Source organism: Pseudorca crassidens, chromosome X (assembly GCF_039906515.1).
Source record: "Pseudorca crassidens isolate mPseCra1 chromosome X, mPseCra1.hap1, whole genome shotgun sequence".
Classification (NCBI taxonomy): Eukaryota; Metazoa; Chordata; class Mammalia; order Artiodactyla; family Delphinidae; genus Pseudorca; species Pseudorca crassidens.
This window is the reverse complement of record NC_090317.1, coordinates 69,311,632-69,330,773: the sequence shown is the minus strand read 5'-3', so window position 1 is coordinate 69,330,773 and position 19,142 is coordinate 69,311,632. Positions and strand designations below refer to the sequence as shown.

Genomic DNA, 19,142 nt, shown 5'->3' with positions numbered 1-19,142 from the left:
CTGGAGTTCTTTTAGAGTAGCTTCCCTCCTAACTCCATACCTTGGAGTGACTAGAAGTTAGCTGTAGCTTCATGAAAGTCAGAAATGGAGAAATTGAGAAGCTTCATTTGCTTCTTTCATAACCTCAAGAGCCTGCAACCCCAGTGCCTCAGAGAGGAGCAGCCTGTCTTTGTAATAGAGGTTTTGTTTCTTCCATCTAGGAGTGTTTAAACTGAGGGGGCTCTCGGGTCAAGGCAGTACAGGCCAAGAGTCTCTGGATAGGCATTGTGATGGCCCCTAGAAGAGGCAGAGAGCACCTTTGTACAAGAGGGCAAAGCTGGGCTTGACTTGTCTCTGTTGACTTTTCAGGCCTCCTCCGCAACTGTTTTGGGGACTATCATGTGGCCTTCTACTTTGCCGGTGTGCCCCCGATCGTCGGAGCTATAATCCTCTTGTTTGTCCCTCTGATGCATCAAAGGATGTTCAAGAAAGAGCAAAGGGATTCCAGCAAGGATAAGATGTTGACCCCTGACCCAGACCCCAATGGAGAGCTGCTGCCAGGCTCCCCCACCCCTGAGGAACCAATCTAATGCCTCATATTTGCCATCGTGTGCTCCTCCCCAAACCTTTCCCTTCACCCTGCCCTGCTCAGCATTTACATTTTTGCCACCAGCACACTTGTTCCCAAACCTGCACATGCAGCATTTCAGCCACCTGACCATCCCCCTGGAGCCAAAGCTCCAGGTGTTCCAAACTCATTAACCAAATTCTCCCTGTGAATGCCTTTAAACTTGCCAGGGTCCTCTCCTCCCAGGATCTAGGAAAGCTTGGGATCACCCCCTCGCCTTTGGACCCTCTCCATATACTTTCTAACTCTTGGGGGAGGAGGAGGATGGGAACTCCTGGCCCAGCTTGTTAGTCACCCACTAAAAGCAACTGCCAAAGGTGCTACTGTGTCCCCAGGAGCCTGGTGGGAAGATCCAAGCCTGTGTGCTGAGGAGTTCCTTGCCATCTGTCCTTAGGAACCATCGGGGGGTGCAAGGGAAAGGGCATAGAGGTAAAATGAGATGAGGAGCCTTGTTTAGCCTCAGAGTCTCTGAGGGCTATGGCTTCCCAAGAGGTATGGGTGACATCATTTTACAAGTGTACAGAGAGTCTCCCCATCATATGGTTGGTTAACAGTCTGCTTTCTTCTTTCCTTCCTCCTTTTTTTCCTCTACTGCCTCTTCTCCCTTCTCATCCCCCTCTATTTCTTTTTATGACTGTCATATAGACTCGTGGGTGCTTGAAGAAAGGAGGGACCCAGAGCTTGGGCCAATCAGCCTCACCTTGGCCCAGCCCACCCCTAACACTAGCATCAATTCCACTCATCTCAGGCTGAGCCACATCTCATATTTTGGCCCAAGCTGCTATAATCCTATAGTGGAATAATAGAATATCACATAGGAAAGGGACCTTAAACACCGTAAAATTCCACTCACTGATTTTTTACAGATTTTCCAGGACAATGCATTAACCTGCAGGCTGTCCCAGCTCCCAATCCTTATATCCACCTGTCAAAATGTGAAGAAATTCCTTTCATTCTCAGCAGGCAGAGGAAGACTGATGACAGGGGGAATGGCATGGTGGGGGGAGGAGCAATAGTTATGGACCTGGGGAAGGACCAACTCCATCTCTCATTATTCATGACGGGTCAACATTTCCACCTGGGCCAGGCCAGAAAAGGAACTGTTTGAGGGAAAACCCCATTCCCAACCTGGATCCCCCAAAGGTAGAGGCAGCAGCTGCACATAGGGTTGGAAAACTTCTAGGAAGAGGAAACCATCCTAACCTTTATTACCTAATGTGTCTCTCATGCTGGGCATCCTGGACCACTCTACTTAGTGGGCATTAAAGGTGCCAGGAAAGGTAGACTCTGGACCATCTTCATCCCTCTGAAGTAGGTACCAGATGTTTCCCTATGCCTAAGCTCTGGGAAGCACTCTTGCTGAAGATCATTTCCAGCCACGCCATGTCCGGCCATCACAACTCACCGTATTAGGAGCTCAGCCTCCCTCACTCAGCCTCTTTGTATTTCTCCCTATTCTGTGTCTTTTTCTGCTGTGTTCCTATTACCCTAACCTTTCATCATCTTCTTACCAGGCATCCCTGGCTGTCACCTAGAGCTAACAGTGACTTGCCACCCCGAGCCAGGGCCAGGAGGATGAGATCGCCCCTGAGGAGCTCCAAAGAAGACAGTGGTCCCCACCCATGAGTTTTTCCGTTACAAACAGGCAGCTGGGGCATGGTTGGCCTCTGATGGCTTCATTCAAGGCCAAAGTCTGAAGCCCCCTCCCTTGGTCCCAGTCCAGCTCTTATCAATTCCCCAAAGGGAAACCCACTGGTTCTTGGCTCTGTGAATAGGAAGGGGCCTGCCTAATTATGATCCTGTTATCCCAAACAGCAGTGGAACAGGAGGAGCTGGGCCCCAGGAGCTCTTTAAGTCCCAGAAGAGGCCATTGAAAATGTTGGAGCAACAAAGCCCCTGCTTCCATTGCTCCCTGCCCACTCCCACCAAGTCACCTGAGGGCAGTTCTGCAGGGGCCTCCTTTGTTGCTCATGGTATGGATAGCTCTTAAGAATCAGGGTGCTACCCACTTCTCTCCAGATGAAGGAAAGACATTCACAGGTCCCAAATCTGCCCTATCAGGTGTCACATAACGTGGCAGGGTGTCAGTTTACTTCTTCCACACATGTACACGTGCATGTGCGTGCTTGTGCACTTTTGGAGAGAACGTTGGTTGGCGAAAGCAGCACAGTATTAATATTTAGGGTAAGATGCAGCCTCTTATGCACCACAGTTAAATCAAGGAGAACGAACAAAATTTGGGAGCTTGAGATCTGGGACATTTAAATCCTCAGAAGGTTTGGAACAAAATAAACAGATCTAAAAATCCAGCTTTGGTGTGTTATGTTGCCTACATGGGTGAAATAGTCTTAACCTGGTTAACAGCAGGAAGTTTAGTTTCAGAACTGAAATCTCATTTCAAATCAAATTTATGCCAGGGTCTGTACTCCTTTTCTTCTCCCTTGTAATTGATGGGGGAACTTGAATGGGCTAGTATAGCTGGGTTATACAGCCAGGCAGCAGCCTGGAATTGAGGGTGATACAGAAGAGAGACCTATAACAATGACAAAGCTGGGAGTAACCTTAGAGTCTCCCTTGTCCATACTCTGCATTGAATTTAAGTGAGGACACTGAGGCCTGTATATAAGGCACTGCAGCAGGCTCACACAGTTTGTCAGTGACAGAGCAGGCTGAAACCTTGAACTCAGGTCGACTTCCAGTCCAGTCCAAACTCCTTATTTTGCAGATGAAGAAACCAACACAAGCAGGGGAACATGACTTGCACACTTCATTCAACAACTATATAGTGAACCCATTTCCAAAAGGGTGTTGGCAGAACCAGCTCCAAGCAAAAAGAAATCTGAGCCATGTCTGAATTTTAGCATAGCCCATCTTTTCACAATTACTCTCACTCCCAACCAACACATACTTCTGGGGTTCTCTCTTCCCAAGCACTCCAGACCACGTGGCCTTGGCCATGGACAGCTGGTCCCACCTACTGCCCTTCCACCCTCAGCAACCCAAAAGGTACAAATAAAGTCCATCTCCCTATGGCCATACACTGAACAGGAGAGGGGTGGAGGAGACTGGTTTCCTTTGCAAGAGGGTGGTTTACCACCCAGCTCTTGGCTATTGTTTCTCCCCTGACTCAGTGCAGACATCCTCAAGCTGCCAGCCTCCTCATCACTTTCCACTGAGACTAATTACTCTGTCCTGCTGCCTGGCCCCAGGCTCTCCCACCGAAGGTTTGCTGCCCCCTCAGTCACTCCCCCAGTAGCCCCAAGGCCCTAGTCTGTGTTTGGTCACTCAGGATCATTAGATTTTAAAGCTGTGGAATCCCATAATTTTTATGAGCATATGCTCTCCCCCAGGGCCTTTTCATGTCTGAAGAGGCAGCCAGCAGTTCCCTGCCACTTCACAGCAGCAGAGCAGGCCAGCTGACGGGAATTACAGGTGCCCCCAGTAAATCCCTGGTATCTGACAGCTGGTGCTTAGATAGGGTGGGTGCTGGTTTGAACCAGAGCCTTTGAAGCAAGTTCTGAATTCTAATAAGCTGAAATGTAGAGGAGACTCCAGAGGCACAAGGAAAGGGATTAGATATGCAACTCTTGCAGGGGTTGAGGAGGCTTTACTTTAGAAGGTCTTTCAAATCCTGCCTTTCAGCTCTCTCTAGTGGTCACCAGAAACAAAGTTCCATGCCTGGTTTTCAAGTCATTTCAGCAATATTTTCTAGGGACCTGCTCTGTGTCAGGCACTTTGCTAGAACCCAGGGATTTCAGAAATGAAAGGAACAGAGGTGGAGAAGACAAAGAGAAGAAACACAAGAAGGAATCTGAACTGTCTTCTTTCCAAGATACCTTTTCTTCTTCTGGACCCCAGCGGCCCGGAGCTTATGGACCTTAAAGCCTTTGGGGCAGGACAGGGGCCACCACGCCCCTTCCGGGATGGAGGCCTCAGCATTTCCCCCCTCCCCATCGCCCTGCGACTGGCCTACCCCGGCCACAGCCTCCCGGAAGAACTACGCGCTCTTCAGCGTTGGTTTCCTGCTGAGCTGGAGCGAGATAAAATTAGCCCATTGCTCACGACTAACAAGTGTCAACCCGTGTCCAGTTAGGGGGAGGGAAGGTAACCCATGGGCTCTCCTGCTGGGCCAGTCAACATGGGGACTAACGGCACCGGTACAGCGCCCCCGGCCCAGGGCATACTCGTTCACCCTGCTCTACCCGCTCCAGGGATGGGAAACTAGAAAGGGGCGGGGCTACAGCTACCCTCCTTTCCCACCACACACCCACCCTACACAGCCCTCGCAACTACTGGGCCCTGGGATCCGGGGATGTGGTTGCTAACCGGTACCGTTTCCCACTGTATCCCCATGTCCACCCCACACTTGGGGAATGCCTAGGGATGGAGATGGGTCTGGGGGGCCCCAGTGGCCCTGGCTGCTCTCCTGGTCCTGCCGCTGGCTTCCGGTCACTTTAAGCAGAGTGGTGGGCGGTTCCTGCCCCTCCGTGGCTCTCCATCCATTTCCCCGCCTGGGAGGGGTAAGAACCCTGGAGACGCGCCAACTGAGACTCATCTGCCCCTGCTGCTCGAACGGGAATCAAGCCCACCCAGAACAAGCAAACCTTCCCTCCCAGGGGAAGTGAATGGGAAGGAAGGCGGGAGGGCGCAGCTTCGGGCCCTGCCAACTGTCTGGGGAGCCAGATGGATAGACAGCAGCTGCGCGTGTCCTGAGCTCAGCTCCTCCTCAATTCCCCCACCCCCACTACCCTGCCCGGGCCACCGCCACCAGGGATTGCAGCATCGCCGCCCCCATCGAGCGTTGGGTCCAGAGCCCTGGAGGTGATTCGGGCTGCGCAGTCCAACAACCCCCTCCCACCAGCGGCCCCCTACCAGATCTGTCCCCGAGGTCCCGAGGGCGGGGTCGACCTGCAACTACCAAGGACCTAAGTGATTCCAGGCAGGAGGCCTGCCAGGATGAGGGGGCTAGGAGCGAGAACCGCCTCCAGGAAACGCTCCGCTCTGGTCCTGAGCAGCCATCCTCCTCACCCTCCTCTCCATCCTCCAACCCCGGGCCGGCTGTCCCCATAAAATCTGTCCCAGAACTCCCGGGGGCAACCATGCTTGCTGGTGGGAGCTCTCAGCTCAGGCCTGCTCTCCCACTACAAGGTCCCCAGATCCTACCCAAGGTGAAGGTGAGCCCCCACCAGCTGCCCTATGTTCACAGAGGTGAACTAGTGGGATTTCCTAGGCTTGAGAACCCTCCTCCAAACCTGGACAGAGCCCCAGGAATGGACCAGATTAACTCTAAGACCTGCCCTCCTCAATTTGCTCCCCACTGAACACTCTTCCACCCTACTCTCCATCAAACTGCTTCCTTCAGCCACTTGCCTAAGTGGTGGTGTGGGAGGGAGCCAGGGTAACCACCTCCACTGCCCTCCCACACTCATCCACATACATCCTTCCTCCCACAAGGTGGAGTCTTCTGAGGATCCCAGCCTTGCAGATCCTTCTGCCTTAAAGCCTGCAAAGGCCAGAGTTTCCTCCTGTCAGTCCAAGACCTTCCAGCTACCTTGCCTCCTCATTTGCCTCCCCTCCCCCATACATGTGCACAGACACGCTCCCATCATCCTTCAGCTCCAAGAACACAAGGGCCTTCCCCCAGCATATTTGGACACAGAGACTCCCTTCAATGATAACAGGACACCTTCATCTGTGGGGGAGGGGGGCGCTCAATTTACAGTTCATAGGTGCTCACATATCTCTCATCATGCTTGACCCTCTCCCCAACCCTGGAAGGCAGCTGTTCCTGTGCCTATTTTACAGATAGGGAAAGTAAGCCCCAGAGGGGAACTGAATGCCAGTTTTCAAACTCCTTCTCCAAGGCTGTTTCCACCCCACCTCACAGAAAGTAGGGAAGTAAGCAAATCTCTCTTTTCCCTTGACTTCTCAGAAAGCCTGCTTGCTCCTCCTGGAGATAGTACCTGTGGTTCCCCAGGCCCAGCCAAGGAAGGCTCTGGGTAGTGAGTGGCACCACAGCCCCAAGATGGAGGCATGGAAAGGAGAAAAAGCTGAGCCAGAGTCCTTGTGCACCCCCTACCCACCCACCCCAGCCTCTCTCTTGGAGGGAATGGTACAGGGAGGGGAATGTGGAAGAGGAATTAGGAGTCTCTGATCTGCCTTTCCCTGGGGGTATACAACACTGTTTTCTGGGTTCCTCTCTGCCTCAAAATGGGTATAAAACTCCAAACTGAGCTCTCCTATTCCTTACTCCCTCAGTCCTTCTCTTATTATTCAATAAAACTATCAGCACTGAGGGCCTTGCTAACTGCCCATAGATCCCCCAAAGGACACTTTGTCTGGTCTATTTATGAGGGGAGAGGACATGAGGAACAGTTCCTGGGAGGCCTTGCTTTCTTGGGAAAGGATTCGTGTGTCTAAGTGGTCAACACAGCTAGCTCAGAGGCTCCCTCTCATCTAGACTTCTAGCACTTTGCCAAGCTACGGAGAGGGGATTCAGTGGGGAGGGGGGAGTAGCAAATATCATGCAATTAAGGGTAGGGGAGTTCCCAAGATAGCACCTGGGGAAAGGAAAAGTGGAGAACATGCCTAAACCCCTGACCACACACCTCACTGAGGTGGACTTGTCCTGTATATGCCTCTCAGCAACTGTGGCCATTACCCTCCTCCTCATCTACCCTGCCCCCAGCTGAGAGATTCCCTATATCTGCAGGGGAGCTTGTTGTCATCTAGCAGCCCCCACCCTTCAGTACCACATTTTTTTGGTGGGCTCTAAATTCCCAGATCCCAGTAAATCCTAGCCTAAGGCTTTCCTTCAGGGTAAATAGCTTCAAGCATCCAAGCCAGGTCCCTCCAAGGTTAGGACTCACCTGTCAACCACAATGGCTGGGCCCGGAAAGCAGGAAGAGGCAAGTTTCAAGAAAAGTCAAGTTCTAGGCAAAGCTAGTTCCAGTTCAGTAGCTGTGTACATAGTTGTAACTAGTGAACTTCAGGAGCACTTTAAACATTATAATGATAGAACACAGGGGCTACAAAGAAACTTACCTTAATTCAGTTTTTCTGGTTAACTAAGTACTTTCTTCACAATCCTTGGTCAACACAGTTAAGGGCTGTTCTCTACCAGGAGGAAATCAAAGACCCAAAGGAGGTCAGAGGTGAAATGGTGGAGAGCTTCAGATCCAGTAATTTTCATACTGTACTCTGTGACTCTTTGGGGGATTCACAGAGGTACCTCAAAGACGGCTAAAATTTCTGGGACTGGTTTTCCTTATTCCTCCAATGAAGAACAGTTTAATGCTGGATATTATATATAAAACAAACCTAAGATGACTCTGAAAGTTGGAGAGAAGAAGGCAGACCAGGTAGGAGTGAAGACCTGAGGCAGAACCTGAGGAGTGATTCACTTGAGGTGAGTGCTGTAGGTTTCCTTTTTGCCTTACATATCCCAGACTTGGTGATGGAGAAGCCAGAAACCCAGAAATGGCAATGGGCACTGACATAAAAAGCCCAAGGAAATTTTTTTCTCTCTAGTCAAAGAATCAGGAAAGGGACAGTCTAGAAAAACAGAAAACTTTTACACAATTACAGTTCTACTCCAGTCAAACACCATGGACAAATTGTGGCCCCACCCCCACCCCAAGCAGCAAAGGCAAAGTGGAGAGCCTAGATTCCACCTTCATCATGCTATAACAAAGCACCTTTCCCCGCCATCACCATGGTGGTGTCACAGAAAGCCAAATATGGAGCCCAGAGTTTCATCCCAGCCATGCAGAAAAATGTAGGAAATAGTAATGAGGCATCCCAGTCCCTTGCATCCTTGTGGGTATCAGAGGAAGCCTAGTGGGTACCTGAACTGCAAAGCAGTAATGAGGAGCCCCTCAACACCTGGGTGTCAATGAAGGCCCAGTGGGAATCCCAGACTTCTACCTCAACTTGACAGTAATGAGGTGGTGCACACTTTCTCTCAGTGGCACACTGTTAGAGGAGGCCTGCTGAAACTACAACAAAGATCTAATATTCATGTCATCAGAGTCCCAGAAAGAGAGGAGAAAGTAAGTTGGGCTGAAAAAGTATTCAAAGTCATTATTTAATGGCAGAAAACTCCTCAAACTGGGTAAAAGACATATTCTTGTATGTTCAAAAAACTGAGCAAAACACAAACAGGAGGAACTCAAAGAAATCTATGCAAAAACTCATCATGTCAAATGTGAAAACTAAACACAAACAAACAAAGATCTTGAAAGCAGTGAGAGAAAAATGACACCTTATTTATAGGAGAAAAAACAATTAGAACGACAGTAGATTTCTCATCAGAAACCATGGACGGGAGCTAGAAGAAGTCGTAAGTTTTTCAAGTACTAAAAGAAAAGAACTATCAACCCAGAATTGTATATCCAGCAAAAAATCCTTGAGGAATTAAGAGGAAATCAAGAAATTCTCAGATGACAGAGAACTAAGAAAATTTGTTACCAGCAGAATTACCCTAAAAGAATGGCTAAAGGAAGCTCTTCCAACAGAAAAGAAGTGACAAAAGAAGAAATCTTGGAATGTCAGGAAGGAAGAAAGTACAATGAAAAGAGCAAAAATACAACAGGTTTTTCTTATCATCTTGAGCTTTCTAAATTATGTTTAACAATTGAAGCAAAAACTATAACAATATCTGATGTAGCTCTCAATGTATGTAGAGAAACTAAGACAATACTATAAATGGGGGACGGTGAAAAGACAAAAAAGGAGGTAAGGTTTCTACACTTCACTAAAACTGGTAAAATACCGACTCTGATAGACTGTGATAAGTTATGTACATATAATGTAATACTTAGATCAACCACTAAAGAAGCCATGCAAATAGATACCCTCGAAAATCAAATAGAATTCTAACCCACAGGAAGGCAGGAATAAAATTCATAAATGAAAGACAGAGGGAACAAACAGAAAACAAACAATAAATGTCAGAACTAGACCATAATATATCAATAATTACATTAAGTATAAATGGTGTAAATACATCAACTATAGAGATTTGCAGAGTGGACTTTTTTTGAAAGAAATATGGTTATTTAATAAACCTAATAATTAACCCTAAATACTTAAACTTTCCTGGTCATCTACTTAATCCTACATTCCTTTTAAAATTTATTTTTATTGGAGTATAGTTGCTTTGCAATGTTGTGTTAGTTTCTACTGTACAGCAACGTGAATCAGCTATACGTACACATATACCCCCACTTTTTTGGACTTCCTTCCCATCTAGATCACCGTAGAGCACTGAGTAGAGTTCCCTGTGTTATACAGTAAGTTCTCATTAGTTATCTATTTTATACATAGTATCAATAGTGTATATATGTCAATCCCCATCTCCCAATTCATCCCACCCCTGCTTCCCCCTTGGAATCCATACATTGGTTTTCTACATATGTGTCTCTACTTCTGTTTTGCAAATAAGATCAACTATACCATTTTTTTAGATTCCATATATATGCGTTAATATATGATATTTGTTTTTCTCTTTCTGACTTACTTCACTCTGTATGACACTTTATAGGTCGATACACGTCTCTACAAATGACTCAATTATTTTCCATTTTATGGCTGAGTAATATTCCATTGTATATATGTACCATATCTTCTTTATCCATTGCTCTGTTGTTGGACATTTAGGTTGCTTCCATATCCTGGCTATTGTAAATAGCGCTGCAATGAACATTGGGGTGCATGTACCTTTTTGAATTACGGTTTTTGTTGGGTATATGCCCAGTAGTGGGATTGCCAGGTCATATGGCAGTTCTAATTTTAGTATTTAAAGGAACCTCCATACTGTTCTCCATAGTGGTTGTATCAACTTACATTCCCGCCAACAGTGCAAGAAGGCTCCCTTTTCTCCATACCCTCTCTAGCATTTATTGTTTGTAGATTTTTTGATGATGACCATTCTGATTGGTGTGAGGTGATACCTCATTGTAGTTTTGATTTTCATTTCTCTAATAATTAGTGATGTTGAACATCTTTTCATGAGCCTCTTGGCCATCTGTATGTCTCTTTGGAAAAATGTCTATTTAGGTCTTCAGCCCATTTTTGGATTGGGTTGTTTGTTTTTTTTGCAATTGAGCTGCATGAGCTGCTTGTATATTTTGGAGATTAATCCTTTGTCAGTTGCTTTGTTTACAAATATTTTCTCCCATTCTGAGGGTTGTCTTTTCATCTTGTTTATGGTTTCATTTGCTGTGCAAAAGCTTTTAAGTTTAATTAGGTGCCATTTGTTTACTTTTGTTTTTAATCTCATTATTCTAGGAGGTAGGTCAAAAAAGATCTTGCTGCAATTTATGTCAAAGAGTGTTCTGCCTATGCTTTCTTCTAAGAGTTTTATTGTATCTGGCTTTACATTTAGGTCTTTAATCCATTTTGAGTTTATTTTTGTGTATGGTGTTAGGGAGTGTTCTAATTTCATTCTTTTACATGTAGTTGTCCACTTTTCCCAGCACTACTTATTAAATAGGCTGTCTTTTCTCCATTGCATATTCTTGCCTTCTGTGTCATAGATTAGGTGACCAGAGGTGAGTGGGTTTATCACTGGGCTTTCTATCCTGTTCCATTGATCTGTATTTCTATTTTTGTACCAGTACCATACTGGTTTGATGACTGTAGCTTTGTAGTATAGTCTGAAGTCAGGGAGCCCGATTCCTCCAGCTCCATTTTTCTTTCTCAAGATCACTTTGGCTATTCATGGTCTTTTGAGTTTCTATACAAATTGTAAAATTTTTTGTTCTAGTTCTGTGAAAAATGCTACTGGTAATTTGATAGGTATTGCATTGAATCTGTAGCTTGCTTTGGGTAGTATAGTCATTTTCAAAATATTGATTTTTCCAATCCAGGAAAATGGTATATCTCTCCATCTGTTTGTGCCATTTTTGATATTCTTCATCAGTGTCTTACAGTTTTCTGCATACAGGACTTTTTCTCCTTAGGCAGATTTATTCCTAGGTATCTTATTCTTTTTGTTGCAATGGTGAATGGGATTGTTTCCTTAATTTCTCTTTCTGGTCTTTCATTGTTAGTGTATAGGAATGCAAGAGATTTCTGTGCATTAATTTTGTATCCTGCAACTCGACTAAATTCATTGATAAGTTCTAGGTGTTTTCTGGTGGCATCTTTAGCATTTTCTATGTAGAGTGTCATGTCATCTGCAAACAGTGAGAGTTTTACTTCTTTTCCAATTTGGATTCCTTTTATTTCTTTTCTTTCTCTGATTGCCATGGCTAGGACTTCCAAAACTATGTTGAATAAGAGTGGTGAGAGTGGGCACCCTTGTCTTTTTCCAGATCTTAGAGGAAATGCTTTCAGTTTTTCACCATTGAGAATGATATTTGCTGTGGGTTTGTCATATATGGTCTTTATTATGTTGAGGTAGGTTCCCTCTATGCCCACTTTCTGGAGAGGTTTTTTTTTTTTTTTTTTTTTTTTTTTAATCATGAATGGGTGTTGAATTTTGTCGAAAGCCTTTTCTGCATCTATTGAGATGATTATATGGTTTTTGTTCTTCAATTTGTTGATGTGGTGTATCACACTGATTGATTTGAAAATATTGAAAATTTCTTGCATCCCTGGGATAAATACTACTTGACCATGGTGTATGATCCTTTTAATGTGTTGTTGGATTCTCTTGGGTAGTGTTATGTTGAGGATTTTTGCGTCTACATTCATCAGTGAAATTGGCCTGTAATTTTCTTTTTTTGCAATATCTTTGTCTGTTTTTGTTATCAGGGTGATGGTGGCCTTGTAGAATGAGTTTGGGAGTGTTTCTCTCTCTGCAATTTTTTGGAAGAGCTTGAGAAGGATAGGTGTTAGCTCTTCTCTAAACGTTTGATAAAATCTGCTGGTGAAGCCATCTGGTCCTGGACTTTTGTTTGCTGGAAGAGTTTTAATCACAGTTTCAACTTCAGTACTTGTGATTGGTCTGTTCATATTTTCTGTTTATTCCTGGTTCAGTATTGGAAGGTTGTACTTTTCTAAGAATTTCTCCATTTCTCCCAGGTTGTCCATTTTATTGGCATATAGTTGCCTGTAAGAGTCTCTTATGATCCTTTGTATTTCTGTGGTGTCAGTTGAAACTTCTTTTTTGTTTCTAATTTTATTGATTTGAGTCCTCTCCCTTTTTTTCTTGATGAGTCTGGCTAAAGGTTTATCAATTTTATTTATCTTCTCAGAGAACCAACTTTTAGTGTCATTGATCTTTTGAATTGTTTTCTTCATCTCTATTTCATTTATTTCTGCTCTGGTCTTTATGATTTCTTTCCTCTAATAACTTTGGGTTTTGTTTGTTCTTTCTCTAGTTGCTTTAGGTGTAAGGTTAAGCTGTTTATTTGAGATTTTTCTTGTTTCTTGACGTAAGATTGTATTGCTATAAACTTCCCTTTTAGAACTGTTTGCTGCATCCCATAGGTTTCGGGTTGTGTTTTCGTTGTCATTTGTTTCTAGGTATTTTTCGATTTCCTCTTTGATTTTTTTCAGTGATCTCTTGGTTATTTAGTAGCATACTGTTTAGCTTCCATGTGTTTTTGTTTTTACAGGTTTTTTTCCCCTGTAATTGATTTCTAATCGCATAGTGTTGTAGTTGGAAAAGATGCTCAATACAATTTCGACTTTCTTAAATTTACTGAGGCTTGATTTGTGACCCAAGATGTGATCTATCCTGGAGAATGTTCCGTGTGCACCTGAGAAGAAAGTGTATTCTTCTGCTTTGGGATGGAATGTCCTATAAATATCAATTAAGTCTATCTCATCTAATGTGTCATTTAAGACTTTTGTTTTCTTATTAATTTTCTGTCTGGATGATCTATCCATTGGTGTAAGTGGAATATTTAAGTCCCCCACTGTTATTGTGTTACTGTCAATTTCCCCTTTTATGTCTGTTGGCATTTGCCTTAAGTACTGAAGTGCTCCTATACTGGGTGCATAAATATTTACTATTGTTATTTCTTCTTCTTGTATTGATCCTTTGATCATTAGGTAGTGGCCTTCCTTGTCTCTTGTAACTGTCTTTATTTTAAAGTCTATTTTGTCTGATATGAGTATTGCTACTCCAGCTTTCTCTTGATTTCCATTTGCATGGAATCTCTTTTCCCATACCCTCACTTTCAGTCTGTATGTGTCCCTAGGTCTGAAGTGGGTCTCTTGTCGACAGTGTATATATGGGTCTTGCTTTTGTATCCATTCAGCCAGTCTGAGTCTTTTTGTTGGAACATTTAATCTATTTACATTTAAGGTTCCTATTACCATTTTCTTAACTGTTTTGGGTTTGTTCTTGTAGGTCTCTTTCTTTTCTTGTGTTTCCTGCCTAGAGAAGTTCCTTTAGCATTTGCGGCAAAGCTGGTTTGGTGGTGCTGAATTCTCTTAGCTTTTGCTTGTCTCTAAGGCTTTTCATTTCTCTGTTGAATCTGAATGAGATCCTTGCTTGGTAGAGTAATCTTGGTTGTAGGTTTTTCCCTTTCATCATTTTAAATATATTTTGCCACTCCCTTCTGGCCTGCAGAATTTCTGCTGAAAAATCAGCTGATAATGTTATGAGGATTCCCTTGTATGTTATTTGTTGCTTTTCCCTTTCTGCTTTTAATATTTTTTCTTTGTATTTAATTGTTGTTTGTCTGATTAATATGTGTCTCACTGTGTTTCTCCTTGGGTTTATCCTGTATGGGACTCTCTGTGCTTCCTGGACTTGTTTGACTATTTCCTTTCCCATGTTAGGGAAATTTTCAACTATAATTTCTTCAGATATATTCTCAGACCCTTTCTCTTTCTTTCCTTCTTCTGGGACCACTATAATTCATATGTTGATGCATTTAATGTTGTCTCAGAGGTCTCTGAGACCATTTTCATTTCTTTTCATTCTTTTTTCTTTATTCTGCTCCACAGCAGTGAATTCCACCATTCTATCTTCCAGGTCACTTATCCGTTCTTCTGGCTCAGTTATTCTGCTATTGATTCCTTCTAGAGTATTTTTAATTTCAGTTATTGTGTTGTTCATCACTGTTTGTTTGTTCTTTAGTTCTTCCAAGTCCTTGTTAAACATTTCTTCTATTTTCTCGATCAGTGCCTCCATTCTACTTCCAAGATCTTGGATTATCTTTCCTATAATTACTCTGAATTCTTTTTTAGGTAGACTGCCTATTTCCTCTCCATTTATTTGATCTTGTGAGTTTTTACCTTGCTCCTTCATTTGCAACATACTTCTCCATCTTCTCATGTTGTCTAACTTACTGTGTTTGAGGTCTCCTTTCCACAGGCTGCAGGGTCATAGTTCCTCTTGGTTTTGTCTGCCCCTGGTGAGTGAGGTTGGTCCAGTGGCTTGTGTAGGCTTCCTGGTGGGAGGGACTGGTGCCTGCGTTCTGGTGGGTGGAGCTGGACCTTGTCCCTCTGATGGGCAGGGCCATTTCAGGTGGTGTGTTTGGGGATGTCTGTGAGCTTAGTACAACTTTAGGCAGCCTGTCTGTTAATGGGTGGGTTTGTGTTCCTGTCTTGCTTGTTGTCTGGCATGAGGCATCCAGCACTGGAGCCTGCAGGCAGTTGGGTGTAGCTGGTCTTGGATTTGAGATGGAGAGCTCTGGGAGAGCTCTCGCTGATTAATATTCCCCGAGGCCGGGAATTCTCTGGTGGTCCAGCATCCTGTACTTAGCGTGCCCACCCTGGAGGCTCAGGCTCGACCCCTGCAAGCCGCATGTCATGGCAATAAAGGGAAAAGAAGTGGGGGAAGAAAACAAACAAAAATAAAAAGAGAAACAAAATCCAAGAAAATAGCAAAGACCAAAAAACAAACAGCAACAACAGCAATAATTAAAAAAAAACAGACTAACGGTAAAAGCAAAACCAAAGAAAAACAAACACACACACACAAAATCAAAAACAAAGAAAACAGGAGAACAACCAAACAAAAGAACCAAAAATGAAATCAAACAATTAAAAACAAAACTAACAAAAACACAAACCAAAACAAAGCAGAATGCAAACTGAAGAATAAAGCAAAGAAAAGTAAACAGACAAAAACGATTTTAAAAAAGGAAAAAACACAGAACAATGAAGAAGCAAAGTAAAAATAGAAATATAAAAATAAAAAATATATTAAAAAGAATTTTAAAAATTAAAAAGAAAAAAACAAACAACCCCCCCCAAAATATATAAAAATGAATAAAAATAATAATTTAAAAAACCAAACAACAGAACTAATCAAAACATAAGAAAAATAATAGTAATAATAACATTTTCATGGGGTCTCAGCTGTCAGTGTCCTTGCCCCTGCTGTGAGCCACAGCCCACCTCCACCTCCCCAGGAGGCCCTCCAATGTCTCTAGGTTGGTCTCTGGACCTGCTGTGGGCTCTTTGGGGACAGCTCAGATTGTGATCTGGCCCAACTCCCACGTGTTCTTGCCCCCAGAGTCCAGAGCTGTCAGAGTTAGACTGGTTTCATTTGTGGGAACACTCATCCATTCAGATATTCCACAGACTCAGGGTCTACTAAGCCAATTACGGGGATTTAATCTGCAGCTTGTGTGGGTGACAGAAAGATTTTTGTTCCTCTTCCTTAGTTGTCCCTCCCCTGGGGCTCAGCCGTGGTTTTAGCCCTACCTCTGGGTGTGGGCCACCCACAGGAGTCTGCTCCCAAGGCTGTCCTAGAGCACTTGGGTCCGCCTTGGTGAGAACAGGCCGCGGATGTGACACAGCTGCCTGGGTCATAGAAACCCCAGTGGCGACAGGTGCACAGAAGCTGGCAGCCATGGGTGAGAGAGATTCGGCCCTAGTGGGAGCATTTTCTAGTGCCTGGAGGCAGGCTCATGAGGGCCAGCACTAGCAAGGCCCTTTCCTAGTGCTGGGGGTGGATCAGGGGCCAGCACATGGGAGAGAGAGGCTGCAATGGTGGCTCCACCCTCTGCGCATCACTCAACAGTGGTGCCTTTCTTCCATGGCAGTCTGGGTTTCCTCCACAGGCATTCCCAGTTGTGGATTTCCTCCCTCCTGTCCCCTCAAGTTGTCTCCTCACAGCCAACAGCAGTCCTCCCCCTGGGTTTTGCTCTCCAATCCCCACATTCCAGCTCCCAGCCCCCACGTGCACCAGTGGACACATGTCCCAGTCCGGGGCATGCAGGGCCGTGGCACGGACCATCTGTGTAGCTCTCACTCTATCCTGTCTGCCACAGACCAGCTGTTTCACCCTCCTCTGACAGCATCAGATGCTTCCTTTCTGTCCCAACCGATTTCCCCATCAGTGAGGGGTTTCCCCAGATGTGGGACCCTCTCCTCTGCTTCAGTTCCCCCCCCCCAGGGGTGCACGTCCCATCCCACTTCCTCTCTTCTTCTTTCTCCCTTCTTTCTTTTGTCCTACCTGGTTATGCAAGGTCCTTTATTGTCCTTTCCGGTGTCCAAGGTCTTCTGCTATTGTTCAGCTGGTGTTCTGTGAGAATTGTTCCATCTGTAGATGCATTTGTGTAGAGAGATGAACTCCATGTCCTCCTACTCCTCCACTCCACCATCTTGAAAACCCCAGAGTGGATTTTTTAAATGACACAACTATATGTTGTATGCAGGAAATTCACCTCAATTATATAATGATAGGTAGGTTGAAAGTAAAAGGATGGGAAAAGTTATGCCAGTAGATGTCAGAGCAAATAAAATTACCAAGAGAGAAAAAGACAAAACATAGTGATAAAAGGGTTAGACTACCAAAAGATATAGCAATCCTAAACAGTGTTACAAAACAGTTGAAGCAAAAACTGAGAAAATAAAAGGGAAATAGATAATATAGTTGGTAACTCTTACACTGTGTCTCAAAAACTGATAGAAAAACTAGACAGAAAAATCAGTAAGGACATAGAAGAACTAAAAACACTATCAACCAGGGAGATCTAACCAAATTTAAGAAGCATTCTGCCTGAAATAGAGACACAGATGTAGAGAACAAACATATGGACACCAAGTGGGGAAGCAGGGGAGGGGGTGGTGGGATGAATTGGGAGACTGGGATTGACATATATACACTAATATGTAAAAAATAGATAACTAAATAAACAATGTATTTAATTTTAAAAAAGAAGCACTCTGCCTCACAACAGCAGAATACACATTCTTTTCAAGCACCCATGCAACATATACCAAAATAGACCATATCCCGAGCCTAAAACCAACTTCAACAAATTTAAAATAATTGAAATCATACATAATCTGTTTTCTCAGAATAACGGAATCAAAGTAGAAATCAAAATCAGAAAGACAACAGGAAAATCTCTAAACAAGTAGATATTAAGCAATATACTTCTTAACAATGCATAGATCAAAGAGGAACTCTCAAAGGAAATTTTTAAAAATATAGACAACTGAATGAAAATTAAAATACAACATATCACAATACATGGGACAGAGCTAAAGCAGTACTGAGAGGGAAGTTTATAGCACTGATTGCTTATTGTATAAATTAGGAATGGTTTCAAATCAATAATCTAAGTTCCTACCTCAAGAAACTAGAAAAAGAAGTGCAAAATAAACTCAAAGCAAGAAGAAGGAAGGAAATAAAAGGCAGAAATCAATAAAATTGAAAATAGGAAAGCAATAGAGGAAATCAATAAAACAAAATTTAGCTCTTTGAAAAAAATCAATAATATTTATAAACCTCTAGTAAGAGTGAATACAGAGAGAAGATCCAAATCACCAATATCTGAAATGAAACAGGATTATATTACAGATCCTGTAGCTATTAAAAAGATAATAAGAGAATACTATGAACAACTTTTCACTTAAAGCTTCAATAACTAGAAAATTGGACAAACTCCTCAAACCCCACAAGAACTCAACCAAAAGGAAATAGATTACCTGAATAATCCTATAACCATTAAAGAAATAGAATTTGTAATTTAAAATCTCCTCTAAAAGAAAAGCCTATATGGATTCATTGGAAAATTTTACCAAACATCCGAAGAAGAATTAACAGCAATTTTACACATTCTATTCTAGAAAACTTAAGACAAAAAAACACTTCCCGGGCTTCCCTGGCGGCACAGTGGTTAAGAATCCGCCTGCCAATGCAGGGGACAAGGGTTCGAGCCCTGGGCCAGGAAGGTGCCGCATGCCGTGGAGAAACTAAGCCTGTGCACCACAACTACTGAGCCTGCACTCTAGAGCCCACGAGCCACAACTACTGAAGCCCACGCAACTAGGGCCCATGCTCTGCCAAAAGAGAAGCCACCTAATGAGAAGCCTGCGCACCACAACGAAGAGTAGCCCCTGCTCGCTGCAACTAGAAATCCCGCATGCAGCAATGAAGACCCAATGCAGCCAAAATAAATAAATAAATAAATAAAAATTAAAAAAAAAACTTCCCAACTGATTTTATGAGGACAGCATTACCCTGATATTAAAACCAGACAATACAAAAAAATGAAAACTATACACCAATATCCCTTATGAATATAGATGCAAAATTCCTCCACAAAATATTATCAAGCCAAATCCAATAATATAAAGAATTGTGCACCATGCCTAAATGGGATTTATTCCA

The 19,142-nt window shown here is 43.7% G+C and overlaps 1 protein-coding gene across 1 annotated transcript in view; it reads left to right on the top strand.

The window, feature by feature from the left end:
- Nucleotides 1-2,916, top strand: part of SLC16A2 (solute carrier family 16 member 2) — a 118,771-nt gene extending 115,855 nt beyond the window's left edge. The window contains exon 6 of the mRNA XM_067722263.1: nucleotides 349-2,916. Within this exon, the coding sequence (XP_067578364.1) occupies nucleotides 349-569 (221 nt within the window). The 3' untranslated portion in view covers nucleotides 570-2,916. The remainder of the gene's footprint in view (nucleotides 1-348) is intronic.
- Nucleotides 2,917-19,142: the final 16,226 nt, after the last annotated feature.